Source organism: Bidens hawaiensis, unplaced genomic scaffold (genome assembly GCF_021521415.1).
Source record: "Bidens hawaiensis isolate Kalapana, Puna unplaced genomic scaffold, B.hawaiensis_p1.1 tig00049269_1, whole genome shotgun sequence".
In the NCBI taxonomy this organism is placed as follows: domain Eukaryota; kingdom Viridiplantae; phylum Streptophyta; class Magnoliopsida; order Asterales; family Asteraceae; genus Bidens; species Bidens hawaiensis.
This window is the reverse complement of record NW_027498831.1, coordinates 73,808-87,684: the sequence shown is the minus strand read 5'-3', so window position 1 is coordinate 87,684 and position 13,877 is coordinate 73,808. Positions and strand designations below refer to the sequence as shown.

At 31.3% G+C, this 13,877-nt stretch overlaps 2 protein-coding genes across 2 annotated transcripts; one reads left to right on the top strand and one right to left on the bottom strand.

The window, feature by feature from the left end:
- The first annotated feature begins 1,974 nt into the window (after nt 1-1,974).
- On the top strand, nt 1,975-3,784 carry LOC143597950 (bidirectional sugar transporter SWEET14-like). Its single transcript, XM_077076311.1, has 6 exons — nt 1,975-2,063; nt 2,288-2,324; nt 2,462-2,672; nt 2,761-2,922; nt 3,167-3,286; nt 3,359-3,784. Exons 1-6 carry the CDS (start codon nt 2,012-2,014, stop codon nt 3,395-3,397), a joined length of 621 nt encoding a protein of 206 aa, XP_076932426.1. The 5' UTR covers nt 1,975-2,011; the 3' UTR covers nt 3,398-3,784.
- An 8,711-nt stretch (nt 3,785-12,495) lies between these two features.
- On the bottom strand, nt 12,496-13,636 carry LOC143597954 (protein MICRORCHIDIA 7-like). The gene is made up of 4 exons (XM_077076316.1): nt 13,604-13,636; nt 13,403-13,490; nt 12,707-12,817; nt 12,496-12,608 (listed from the first exon to the last, which is right to left on the bottom strand). Exons 1-4 carry the CDS (start codon nt 13,630-13,632, stop codon nt 12,516-12,518), a joined length of 321 nt encoding a protein of 106 aa, XP_076932431.1. The 5' UTR covers nt 13,633-13,636; the 3' UTR covers nt 12,496-12,515.
- Between the last annotated feature and the right edge of the window lie 241 nt (nt 13,637-13,877).

Here is a 13,877-nt window from a genome sequence, read left to right as displayed (position 1 = left end):
ATGTAATGGTTTATAGGTGAGATAAATTTTTTTTGGGTTTCTAGGTGTTCCGCCATTTGAAATGGCGGAACTCATCATGATTGCAGAACGTGTCAGAAATGGTCTGGTGACCTGGAGGTTATCTTGGTGTTCCGCCATTTGAAATGGCGGAAGTGACATATTAACCACATGTTCCGTCATTTAAAATGGCGGGACACAATTTTTACCCCTTATAGGCTGCCCCTATTCATTTTTCTCACTTCCGCCATTTGAAATGACGGAAGTGAATAGTACCAACAATTTATGACATGACTTTTCTGGTACCTTTTTGACCACACTATTCACTTCCGCCATTTCAAATGGCATGAGTGAATAGTATGGTAAAAAACAAAAAAGTCTTGTCAAATGTGTTTAATGTGTGGTAAAAAAGTAAGCAGAAAAGTGTCATAAAAATTTATGTCACTGTTCACTTCCGTCACTTCCGCCATTTGAAATGGCGGAAGTGAATTGTGTGGTCAAAAAGGTACCAGAAAAGTCATGTCATGTCATAAATTGTCGGTACTGTTCACTTCCGCCATTTCAAATGGCGGAAGTGAATAGTTTGGTCAACCAGCCATCGTCAGATGTGTCAGGTATTATACTATTCACTTACGCCATTTCAAATGGCGGAAGTGAGAAAAATGAATAGGGGCAGCCTATAAGGGGTCAAAATTGTGTTCCGCCATTTCAAATGGCGGAACATGTGGTTAATATGTCACTTCCGCCATTTCAAATGTCGGAACACCTAAATAACCTTGAGGTCACTAGACCGTTTCTGACACGTTCTGCAATCATGGTGGGTTCCGCCATTTCAAATGGTGGAACACCTAGAAACCTAAAAAAAATTTCTCTCTCCTATAAACCATTACACCATTTTTATTTTTCCTATTTATAATAATTTTTCCTTCTTTGACACCATATTGATCTTCAATTGCTTACGATCGAATGTTTGAATTGAGCCACACCTTGCCTATGATACCAATTGGTATACATACACAAAAGAAAAAGAATAATCAAATGTTAATTATTACAAATATCGATAATTAGAGGTCCCTAACCAGATCTTGACGAGACTATTATGATCGACCAAAGGTGCAGACACCCTTTGGTTAATACGTACGAGAAAAACACTAGAATAAGAACGAGAAAAACACAAAGTAATTACTTCAAAATACTCTTCTATTGATTGATTAGCTCGATAACAATTAACACCAGGGAAAACTCAATGCAAAACAACTAGAGGAACAACTGAAAACTTAAAATTGAACTTGACTTATAAGCTCATCAAGTTCGTTGTTTATAGACCTCGCGAATTAACTAAGTTAGCCAATTAGTAACTTCACTGACTATTAAGCTCTCTCCAACCTAAAGTTTGATTACTATTTATAAAACCTTAATTAATAAAAGTTATTATTATTATTATTATTTTTATTATATATACAACACAATATTTTTGGACTAATAAAGATGGATTATATCTTTATATGTCGGCAAGATTTAGTTAAAGTTTGATTACTAAAAAATGAATTTAAAACCTTATGGAAAGAAGGTTGCTCTAAATAATAAAAAAGTAATTAGTTAACTAAATCTACAGAAAACAACTTTTAATTTTTTTTTAATGTCTTGAAGTTTAAAACTTAATATACATATAAAAACCTCTAACAAGATATTTGGTCAGTTGTTACACTTTCTTATGATATTTCACGAAATAATCGGAAAAGTGGTATGTGAGGCCTAATTAAAATGAAAATTTAAAAAAGAGAAAGCAGAGATGCATAGTCTTTAATACAACTTGGATCTTCTTTAAAAAACTTTATGGTATAATTGAAATCTAAAACTTATAAACCGTATATGTTAATGGCTAGCTGACCCACCATCCACTACAATCTCCCTATATATACCATCTCTTCCACCGTTACTTATGCACCAATATTCACACCGCCAGCAGCAGCCAGCAGTTCACTGCAATTTGATATCAAAAGCTGCAGGGACAATGGTGATTGCTGGTCATTTCCCTCACCTCTCTTTTGCATTTGGTCTTATGGGTACTCTATCTCTCTCTTTCTCTTTCTCTAATCACCACTTACAATAGATGTTCCGATCGATAACCGGCTAACAGTTATGTAATGTATTGAAGGATCACATACTATGAATAATATTAATACATACAACTTAATGCATGCATGTAAAAATATAAAAGTTACTTTCCATGCACGTAACACACTCAAAACCCTTGCTAACAAATGCTTGTAATATTATTTATTTGCAGGCAATATTGTCTCATTCATGGTGTTTCTTTCCCCTTTGTAAGTTTTTCTATCCACTTGATTCTATTCAAGTTTCAACACAAATCAGTATATATAAGTTTGTGTATATTTTTGTAATTACATATATATGTGTTGTTTCTTGATGGATTAAATGATTTTGAAATGAATAACGTTAGGCCGACGTTCTACAAAGTTTACAAAAAGAAATCAACAGAGGGGTTTCAGTCCATACCTTATGTGGTGGGATTGTTTAGTGCCATGCTTTGGATCTATTACGCGTTGCTTAAGGGCAATGCCATGCTTCTGATCACCATCAACTCAGTTGGCATTCTCATACAAACTTTTTATCTATGTGTTTATGTCATCTATGCCCCAAAGAAAGCCAGGGTATGCATATTCTTATATTACAATCATCTGTTTATATTATTGTTAGTTTCTTCATTAGATCTGATTCGAAGAACTATTTCATGTGTAGATGGATACTTTGAAGCTAATCATGTTGTTCATAGTTATTGGATTCGGATTGATTGTTCTCCTAACTCAATTCCTTACGAAAGGCGCTCAACGTGGTGTGATTGTTGGATGGGTGTGCCTTGTATTTGCTTTGTGCGTGTTTGTTGCACCATTAGGTGTTCTGGTACGTACATACAAACGATATAAAAAACAATAATGGCTGGTGGCGGATTTAGAAAGTATAGATACTATACTCTTATAAAAACATAATTGAAAAAAAGTTGAAAACTCAAAATTGAGTTACTATGATATATTGTGAGAATTTATTTAATTTATAGAAGTATATAATATGTACATGTGTAACATAACAATAATAACCTTTGGGAAAAACTATTCATTTATTAAACATGCTTGATTTATTTCAACAGAGACAAGTGATAAGGACAAAAAGTGTTGAATACATGCCAATTATGTTGTCACTAGCACTCACACTCAGTGCGGTTATGTGGTTCTTTTATGGTTTGTTTCTTGGGGACATTAACATTGCGGTACGCTCAACTTAATCAAGTATATTTTTATATTCGTCAAATATTTTCTAACACGAGCTTTCTTTTTTAAAGATACCAAATACGCTCGGATTCGCCATTGGTATCTTTTAGATCATACTTTACTTTGTGTATAAGAATAGGAAGCCAGTTATCAACGACAAGATCATGGAATTCAACGAGAAAATGAATGAAATTGATGAACCAAGAGTCGTGGAAGAAAAAGATCAACACGAAATCGATATGGTGAAGGTGAACGCGTTTATGAACGCTCCAAATGTGCATGGTGTGGCTGTTGTTCCGGGTCCAGTTGTGGCTAATCACACAATTGAAGCCCGAGCTTGATAACTTGATCTTAATTAATGGTTTAATTTTTTGCTTGACTACCTAGTATATCATCTCCATAAATAACTGTACACTAGCTTGATTACAAGTTTGTACCTTGATTGGAGTATAAAATATCCTACCAACTAGCTAATTAACCCTCAGATTGTTTCGGTATTTGATGTGTTCTCTATATGTATGAATTTGATTCTGGATATATATATATTAAGATATTTTTCGTGCTTTTTTACGAGTCTTTATATTTTTCTCGCATTATAAGATAATTAAAAGTAACAGTAATAATTTTATTTCATATGATATCTATCAAATAAATATTCTAGCATTTAATTCATTCAATATTTAATGATTAATAATAATCCATTGGCAATTAAACATCAAAGTTTTATTTCATTTTGTGAAGACAACAAGAGGCATCTTACATAAGAAAAATGACGACAATATTTTATTTGCACACCAAATATATTCTGATGGAGATAAAAAGGATTTATGAAAAAGGTATAGCAAAAGAAAAGGAAAGTTTATGATAAATCGACGTAAGGTGACGAATCCCACTTTCGTTGTGTGTCCAAATATTCTTTCTTGTTTACTGGTAAATTATAGAATATAATCTTCTGAAAAAACTAAAATAACTATATTATTTTTTTCTAATTTTTAATCTCGATCGATATTTATTATTTAATAATAGAAGTAAAACAATACTAGATGATAAAATGATTATGATTAATAAAATTTACGAGTGTCATTTACTTTGCTATTACGTTTTTGTGCAACTTATATCAAACAAAATTTTCAGGCTCGTTGACTCAAACATGAACTCGAAAAAATTACGTCAAACATATGAACCAGTCATGTATTTTACTAGTTTACAAGAACTAAGGAAAGTTATAGGTTTAAAGAGTCTAATTTGATTCACCAAATTCTAGTTTCATGACCAAAAATCACGTTTAAATGACTCAATGAATGTTTTGCTTCTAAACTACAATCATTAAAGTCCTATCTTCTAAACTACAATTATTAAATTCCTCTTATATATAATACTGAACCATTGTAGAGCTAGATCTAACTTCAAAAGAAGATAGCCAGAGCACGTTGGTTCACAGATGATATAACCTTAGTTTACACCAAAGTAGATCCGAAAACGAGTTTTGAAAGCTTTATGATTACCCCGAGTCAAAAAATGTGATTAAAAAGGTTTATAATGTGAATGTGTGTCTTTAAAAGTTTTATTATTACTGTATTGTGTTATATAAAAGTAGTGAACGCATGTCTTTTAAGGTTATTAGGATGGATTGATATACGTGTGTGGTTAAATGTAGGAGTGGGGTGGGGATTCAACTTCATTAAATCGGAAGGAAACAAAAACTATCTTTACACATCACTTGTCATATGTGGAGAGTAATGTGCAACTTGTTTGTATGTATGTGGGTTCTCAAAAGTTAAAACTTAATGGATCCTTTTCTTTTCTTTTCGTTTAATTTTTAATCAAATAATTATATGGATGAAACTAAAATCACTTATGTTTGATAAGTTGGATCATATAATCATATATTGTAAACGTGTCAATTCTAGTCAAAAACCGGTTAAAACAACTTAGTCTGGCTAGATGTAGATTCCCCTTTGGGCTTGTTACAGCCAAAATGGTCTCGTGCTCATACAATGATTAAACGAAACAAAAAATTAAATTGAAATAATATCTCTTACATAAGCCTCTTATGTTTAGCCATACGTTAGAGTTGGACAACATTTGAGCCGAAACCATTATTTATTTTAATTGTTAGTAAGTCGTCAGGTGTTACTCATATTTGCAAGTGAACATTATATGAGCACACCCAAAATTAACACAACATGGTTTTAATATTTTAAAGTGTTTTTGGTTAAGGTTGACGTCTTTGGCGCAAATTACCCGCCAACCCGAAAATTTAAAAGTAACAATCCGTTAACACGATGCGATTGATACTATGATCATGCGTGCTACGTCCACACGGTTTGTGATGTGTTCGAATTGCCCTAAATTAAATTAATCATATAGACATGTCAACTCATTTAAAAAGTAACGAAAAGAAATAAAAATATATAATTGACAGTAAATCCATTTATGGTTACATAAATTGTTTAATACTAATCAGTTTCAACCCGTTATACCCACACTATGATTTATGCAAGAACTAGTGCTTACCCACGGAGCTATATATATATATATATACACACACGTGTGTATGTGTATTAATTATAATGTATGATAAAAACAAAGTAAAGTCAAAAACCATGGAAAGTGTAAAGTGAAAGGGATCTGTGTTGTTTCTTGTAGCAAAGATTCTCCACTTATAATTATTCGAGGCTTTTAAGGAATTGGTGATCATTATTTTACGAAATTTTAAGTAGGTTCCTATGCCATTTTGATGATAGAAGTATGAGACTTGTAGGCCAGTTACCATGCAAAACGACCACCATCAACTCACCATATATGTACATTCCACCTTTGTTTTATTTCCTATACACTAATACAAAGTCATAATTTACCCAAATTACAATATTAAGGGTATTTTGGGGTTTTCCCCATCGACCGCTAGCTAGTCGATAACATTCAACAAGCTGATCTTCTCTCCCTAGTAAGTAAAGGGCCATAATCATTGCAATTAGCGGTGTTAATTTCATACGAATATTTTTTCATATGCATCTTTTTCGGTTGCTAAGTTGTAGTAAATTTGTCGGAAAATTTACGGTTGTTTCTTAGTTGAAACTTTCTTGAAAATCTGTAGAAAATTTGTTCAATTTTTCCTATTTTTTTCTCATTTATGACAGAATATTATTTACAATATTTGAAAAAAAAAACGATTATTAACATATATCAGTGAATAAGAAACGTCCCTAAACTTTAATAATTAAGATATGGTTTTTATGTTTTTTTTTGTAAAGAAATCATATCTGCGTTCCAGCAGAGTATATGATTGGGAACCCCACTAAAGTCCACTTCAAATTCGAACGTGTTCAAGTGTTACATCCCATTTCTACGTTTGTTCAAAGAATAAAATTAATGTAAGTCTTAAGTTTGGTTCATTCTAAGAAACTATCATTACTTTTCTAAAACCTGATTCTTTTAAGATAATAAATAGTTAATAATAACACATTTACATAAACGGTGCTTGGACCATAACGTGTTCAATAATTCACTGTATTTCGACGAGATCATATTGACACAATATACTTGTGATATAAATGTATTAGGAATAAAATAATGTTTTAAAACTGAAACCGTTTTGAACATTAATTAATTGATCACCAATGGACCAATGTACAATTGAGCAGATGCGAACAAGGGCTGACTATTTATGATACAAACCTATTAACACGACATGAAACGACACGAAGTTAAACAAGTTTGGTACGTTTGAGCTTATAAACAAGTTTCATGATTTAAATGTTTAAGACACGAATAAACTTGTTAATACATGTTAATGATAATTTGTTTATACTTGCATATAGTTTTAAATAAAAAGTAGAATAAAATAGCCGTGTGACACACACATTTGTTTTTCATTCTTCGACTTTGGCAAACGGCAACCCACGAACCATGATTCAATCTTCAGAGTTTGAGGCTTTCCTAAACCTTAACCCTAGTCATCTTCATCTTCAGTCTTCATCAAATTATCAGTTCACGAACCACAATTCACTATATATACTCCAACTGTGAGCTTAATCGACCTTGAGGTTTGAGGTAATACATGAGCGATTCACAAACATCATGGGAATGGACATAAGGTTAAAAAAACGGTATTTATGTATATATATTTATGGCCATATGGAAACAATGTGCATCATTTTGTTTATTGATGGTTAATTTGACAAGGAACGCACACTAGTATGTGTAAATGTAAACATGCATATGTATGTATATGTTTAGTTAACTTACACATTGTTTGTCTATCGTGTTCTTAAACAAACAGCTCGTGTTTTTTAAACATAATAATCATGTTTGTGTTTGGAAAAAAACGACACGATTAGTTATCGTGTCATATTTGTGTAGCATCTAAGCCATTTTTTGGTTTCTTGTTTTTTTACTTTAATTCTTTTGGTGAAAATTTGTTTTCTAGAAATTTGATAATACTGCAAATCCCATCATTACAAAACCATTTCCTTTAACAAATAGAGAGACAAACTTGATAGAAAGATAGTAGAGTTGTTGAAATGGGATAAAAAGTTGCAGGAGCCAACGACTGTGAAATAACGAAATTATGAAAAGTTATGCTCCAAGCTTTTGTGATCTAAGGAAAGAATGATAAGAAAGCTGACAATGAAATGCTATTATTGATAACTAATATAGAAATTGATGTTGGTAACCATACCAAAGTGTAAAGCGTAACTAAGAGAAGAATTATATAAAAAAAGTGTAAAGCTTCAACAGAAGAATATGGTTCAAGTGCGAATATGGTAATGTAATTTTTATCATTGAAATGTACGGGTAAATGTAATTACATTGAACCCTAACAAAGTGAAAATTTTGTAGGTTGGTGCAAATGCATGTCAGAGATTATAAACAGAATTTTAAAACACAATTAAGTTAAATTAGAGTTTAAAGAATGAGAGCATTAAATCGTAACAAACGCTTTACTAGCTGTCTTAAGTTATGTGAATTTCATTAGAAAATAGCGAAATTTTACGATTAGGAGATTCAGAATGCTAGAAAGTTTCCGTTCAACGATTGGGTTCCTTTGAAAAGTATATTATTTCGTATAGAGATTGAGGTGGGTAGGATTCCAACAAAAGACGCTTTATTGAAAAGAGGTATATTTTCTTTTAATGATAAATGTTCCAATTAATGTGGTATATCGCAAGATTTAGCGAACCATGCGTTGGTATCGTGTTTGTTGGCTAGATCGGTGTGGTGGAGGGATAGTGTGGTAATTGTTTAGTTTGTTGCTATAACAAATTTACGTGGATCTAATAAACACTCATCATAAGCATACCCAAGAAGATGATACTTATCAACTTTCTTTTAGAAGTAGCATAAGTCTCGTGTCCAGCAATATAACAAAATATGTGTTTTATTCCAATTCAGTGGCTAAGTGTTGGGTTTGAACTATATTTTTCTTGCAGGTGTACTAAGTAATACGGAGTATCATTTTAGATATATTAGTTAACTAGTCGCACTTACGTATGGTTATACGCATAACGTGCTATAACCCGCCCGACAATTTCTTTGGAAACTGCATAACAAGTCACAATTAATGCAGCCAAAAAAATACAAGAACACATACGAATCCAAGTGTTACAATTCAATAATAACCATTCAAGCGTTAAATACAAACATTATGCATGTCCTGGTCATGATCATGGGAACGTAATACTCAACCATAAAAACAGAAGAAACAATCGTTTAGGCTTTCGTGAAGAAACATAAAATTTTATGTTTTAAATTCTCTTTACATCACCTATCCTTGTGATTGTGAATTGTCCAAGTGTTCAACCCCCATTTTGCTTCAATCCAGCCCAACCCAATTAATTAATTTGATGGCCCATTTTTCCACTTTTCTTTTCCTTGTCTGGCCCAAAGTCTAATCCTTCTCTTTTACTTGAGTAGCTAACGCCTGTCATTAGTTAAGCATATATGGCCCATACGAATCTACATTTTTTGGCCCGGCTAATATCATTATAATACCATTAATTGATGGCCATTAAATTATTCCATATACATTAATAATGACTAGGTTTTTGTCATTACCAATAACATTATGGTCAGGTCCTTACTAATTATACAGCCCCCCCTCATTGTTTTTTAGCTTAAATCAACATCTATGTTGAATATGTTTACTTTCAAAAGAAACGTAAATGATCAATCCGGTACTATGATATGTATTCCAGTCAGACAACCGACACGCCCATTACTTAGTAAGTTTTAATTTCTCCCCCCCCCCCCCCCTCTCATTTTTCTAAACTTTCATTAACATTTGTAATTGACATGTTAGTCTCTCTTATTTTATTTTAAAATTATCTCAAAATATCAAATAAAAAACTATTAAGTTTTTATTTGTTTTATAGTTTTTTTTTATATTTTTGTTGTTGATTTTATTAATTTATTTCTTTAAAATCTTATTAAAAGTTTGTTTATTTTTTATATGTATTAAAAAGTTTTGTATGTTTTTTCTAGCTAGTTTTTTTATTTTTTTATTGTTTTTTTTATAAAATGTATTAAAAACAATTTATTTTTTTATTAGGTTTGGATACACGGGATTACTCTTTCTGGCTAGATATTTCGTGTTAAATTGCAATGAAAAAGATGATAAAACGAGCATAATTTGAAAAATTATATATAACATACTTTTTTGTTAATATGCACGATATCACAATGCCATAAAATGTTAAATTCATAGGCAAAGGCCTTTTTATGTCTACTTGGTAAGAAAATCTAGGAGTTTTTACATGGATAAACACATACACAAGTATCGATCATCATGCATCGACCCTTAGCATAACCCCCTTTTCTCTCTTTGCATTCATTGTTGCAAACAACCCCATCACACCGACCATGAGCATATGACCAAGAGTCTTCACATGCTTCGCCAATGATCACCTCTGTCCCTAAATTAGACATAAAATGCATTTTGACTAATGGACAATTAAGTAATGAATTATTTCAAATCCTCTTCTTATCATGTAATTAAAAGTTGTTTCTTTTATAACGTTTTGCTAGTTTTTATTTTAGATGTCGTTCAAAAAGAAATGATATAAAACATGTATAAAGGTCATATCAACAAGAGTTAAGAGCATAAAAGATCCATGAGTATTACAAAATATTTAGCTTACCAACAATTGTGATTATGAGCAATAGCGTAAGAAAAAACTTCAAAGGTGCCATGCCTTATAAATTATAATTTCTTAATTATATAATCTCTGAGATTATGGATATGGATGGCTATCCTATCATTTGGTTCAAGCATTCTATATTTATATTGAAAAAATATGGATGCACACGTGACACATATTTAATAAATATATTTTGAAAATAATAAAAGAATCATTAAACCACAATAAATACTTGGTATTAAATGCGCTATATCAATCAAAAAAAATATACTCCCTCCGTCCCATTATAAGTGTCATAATTTGATTTTTCGAGTCTTTCTTTTGGAATATTGACCGTAAATATTTTTGTTCGTGTCATATAATACTTGATGAAAATTATATCAATGTAAAATACATTTAAAACCCAATTCATTCATATATTTTACAACAAGTATTATATACCACAAATAAAAATATTGTCGGTCAAAGTTAAACAAGAAAGACTTGAAAAATCAAACTATGACACTTATAATGGGACGAAGAGAGTATTTTCCTTTTTGCCACTCAAAAAAACATTATTTATGATCTAATTTTCTAGTAATATGATGGTTTGTCCCTTCAAGTTCTATGTGATTAACCCAAAGTGACTTAAATTACACGGTTTACACCAATTTGACTTGATAAAAACTTAAAAAATGTAAAAGCACACAAACATAAAGTCAATTAAAAAAATAAAAAAGCCTCAATGCCGTTCAAAATAAAACATAAAGTCAATAAATACATTTTTGGCATTAAAAGAATAATTAAATCACAATATATTCATACCTGTAGTATCAAATGCGCTATATATGATTGCGTTTATATCAAGAAAGGGATAATTTTAAACGCCAACTTTGTCTATTTTAAATCTATAATGTCTAGTATTTATAAGAATTTAAACCCACTATCATATATATATATTTATGAAAGGATAAACACCATATCATTAAACATTTAGAGCAATAAGTAATGAATATGAAAATGTTACATACAAATTAGATGCTATGATCAACAGAAGGTGACTAAAATAAACCAATTTGCAAATGTCGTATATATATAACAACGCTTCCCTTTAGAGAATGTACGTCATGGCATATTTAGTATAGGTTGAGAGCTAACGCTACCCCTGAACTTTCTTGGTGAAGTACATTTGTAGTGCAAAATTTTTGTTTTCTTATTCGTTTTATTCATTGGCTATAGTGGACAAAAAACTTTTTAGCCCGTGGTACCCTCAACTTTACTTCTAGATTTGCCACCAAATAATATCAGCCCAAAATAGCTAGCACAATCTAAACTGTTAAAACCTAAAAGTACTCTCTCTATTTTTGGTTGTAGCATTAATATTAGCATATAAGAAATATAGTTACCGGTACTTAAAAGACTGTCTAAAGGCCCTGAACCTTGTTGAAGACTACGTGACTCATATGCTATTATGCCATATGCCCATATCCCAAATCTGGATGTCTACTTTTGTTATGCTTTAGCTAGCATCTGAAAAAAAAATGAGAAAGTAGTAAACTATACACATGCTATAGTGGTAAAACTTCATTTTTTCTTCTTTTATATCCTCATTTTATTAGAAATTATAAGTTTAGCTCATATATATGTCGACCCATAGCAAGTTTGGTCCTTGGTGTAATGTAGTGGATGAACATTTGTTTTTATTGTTAAGTTTTTTTCTAAAGACTATATACCCATAAACTAAAAACTGTTGTTGATCTCCTAAGGCGTTTAATTTCCGTTTCTAGTGTCCTTAGCAAGATTGTTTCTCGTGTTCTTTTCAAACTGGCCATTTTTAAAACAACTCGCATCACCTCAAATCCACTTTTATCAAAAAACAAAAAAAAAAAAAAAAAAAAAAACCATCTTAGCCTGATACCCTGCCCGTTTTGCCAGATATATTGAAGCGTCAACTTCAGCTAAAGTAACCTGAACATTAAGTACGGCCAAAGTAACCACATTAACTATAGGCTTTATATGGAATCATATTAAACTTGATTAAACCTAAGGAACAAAATAAAAGTTAGATTAATTCATTTCTACATACATATACCTATTAAAAATATAATCAAATTGCTCCTAGTGACCCCATCCTTTTCATTTTTTCCAACTGCAACTGTGTCACTTTTTCCATCAAATCTTTGGTTGTAGTTTCTGCTTCCTGCACATATTTTAGTAAATAAACCACCATATATTCAATCATTTGTTTTATAAAAATAGCAACAAATAAACGTTAAATAAGTAAACGAATAAACAAACCTTCAACTTTTTTCTTAAAGTCTGCTCCTCCGCCTCTTTACGCTCTTTTATTGCGATTAAACTATCATGCTCCTTTTTTAAAACCCCGTATTTTTGTTTCGCCTCCTCTCGCTGATTATACAAAGCATTAATAATTTAAGTGCCACTTATTAGTGCCGGTAACTGGTCAAACATGACATTTTGTGGCACTTAATAGAGGTTTGGGCTCAAAACCGTACGGTTTCGGTATTTTCAGTTTTGCCATTTGGACTTGAAATTTTCAGGCTGGAAAAAAAATGACCCAAAATAATGCAAATTTTTAGACACATGAACCAAGACACAAAACAAATATTTGCGAGTTGACACAAACATAACCCGTTCAACCCAGACTTTTCTTTGAGTTTTAACATATTAATAGTTAAATATAACAACATTTAACCAAATATGCAAATCTAAAAAAAGTATTTTTATTAGATCAATTTCTGTTTTAATTTTCGAATTTTGACGTAAAATACTCAAGTTTTAATAGTTTCTGACAGAGAACAACGTTTTTGAAAATAGAAATATAAACTGGTTACACAGGTCCTGTATAGCTATATGTGATCACGAGCTTGAACTAAACCCATTTATACCAGGTTCCGTTTTTTGTTGCATCCTTTAGCTTAACCCATTTGACCCGTTGAAATTGTAACCTTTAGTAAAAAATGTAGTATTTACCTGAGCTTCAAGTTCATTTCTGCGGTTTTTCTCATATTTTAGATCTTGCATCAGATCACCTAATACCTCTTCTTCTCTTCTTTTTAATCTATAATAAAACATTCATTATTTTGTGAAACCAAAATTTATAATAATAATAATAATAATAATAATAATAATAATAATTACAATAACAAAAACAATAAGAAGAATACCACGCACCTTTCCTTCAAGTCACAGTTTTGTTCCATCAACAGCTCTACGCTGGGAGTACTAGTCGGTTCCGTTCCCATCAACATGAAGAGACTTGACAATTTAAAAGAACAAGTTGAGCACACAAATAAAGTTGTAACACTTGAAGCAATAACAAACCAACTTTAAATTTTACCACATTTAGAAACTAAGTTACATTTAACTTACAGCTTATGGTGATTGGTGACAAATGACATGTTCAACCGCTGCGTCATATTATTGGTGATTTTTTTTAAAAGCCGCT

What these genes read in the sequence shown, in the direction of transcription:
- LOC143597954 (XM_077076316.1), bottom strand. Translation starts at nt 13,632, where the DNA reads ATGGAACAAAACTGTGACTTGAAGGAAAG. An exon ending in AACTGTGACTTGAAGGAAAG is followed by an intron (nt 13,491 to 13,603) that starts GTGCGTGGTATT and finishes GTTTTATTATAG; the next exon opens with ATTAAAAAGAAGAGAAGAAG. An exon ending in CTTTAAGAAAAAAGTTGAAG is followed by an intron (nt 12,609 to 12,706) that starts GTTTGTTTATTC and finishes AAATATGTGCAG; the next exon opens with GAAGCAGAAACTACAACCAA.
- LOC143597950 (XM_077076311.1), top strand. Translation starts at nt 2,012, where the DNA reads ATGGTGATTGCTGGTCATTTCCCTCACCTCTCTTTTGCATTTGGTCTT. An exon ending in ATGGTGTTTCTTTCCCCTTT is followed by an intron (nt 2,325 to 2,461) that starts GTAAGTTTTTCT and finishes GAATAACGTTAG; the next exon opens with GCCGACGTTCTACAAAGTTT. An exon ending in TTGCACCATTAGGTGTTCTG is followed by an intron (nt 2,923 to 3,166) that starts GTACGTACATAC and finishes TTATTTCAACAG; the next exon opens with AGACAAGTGATAAGGACAAA.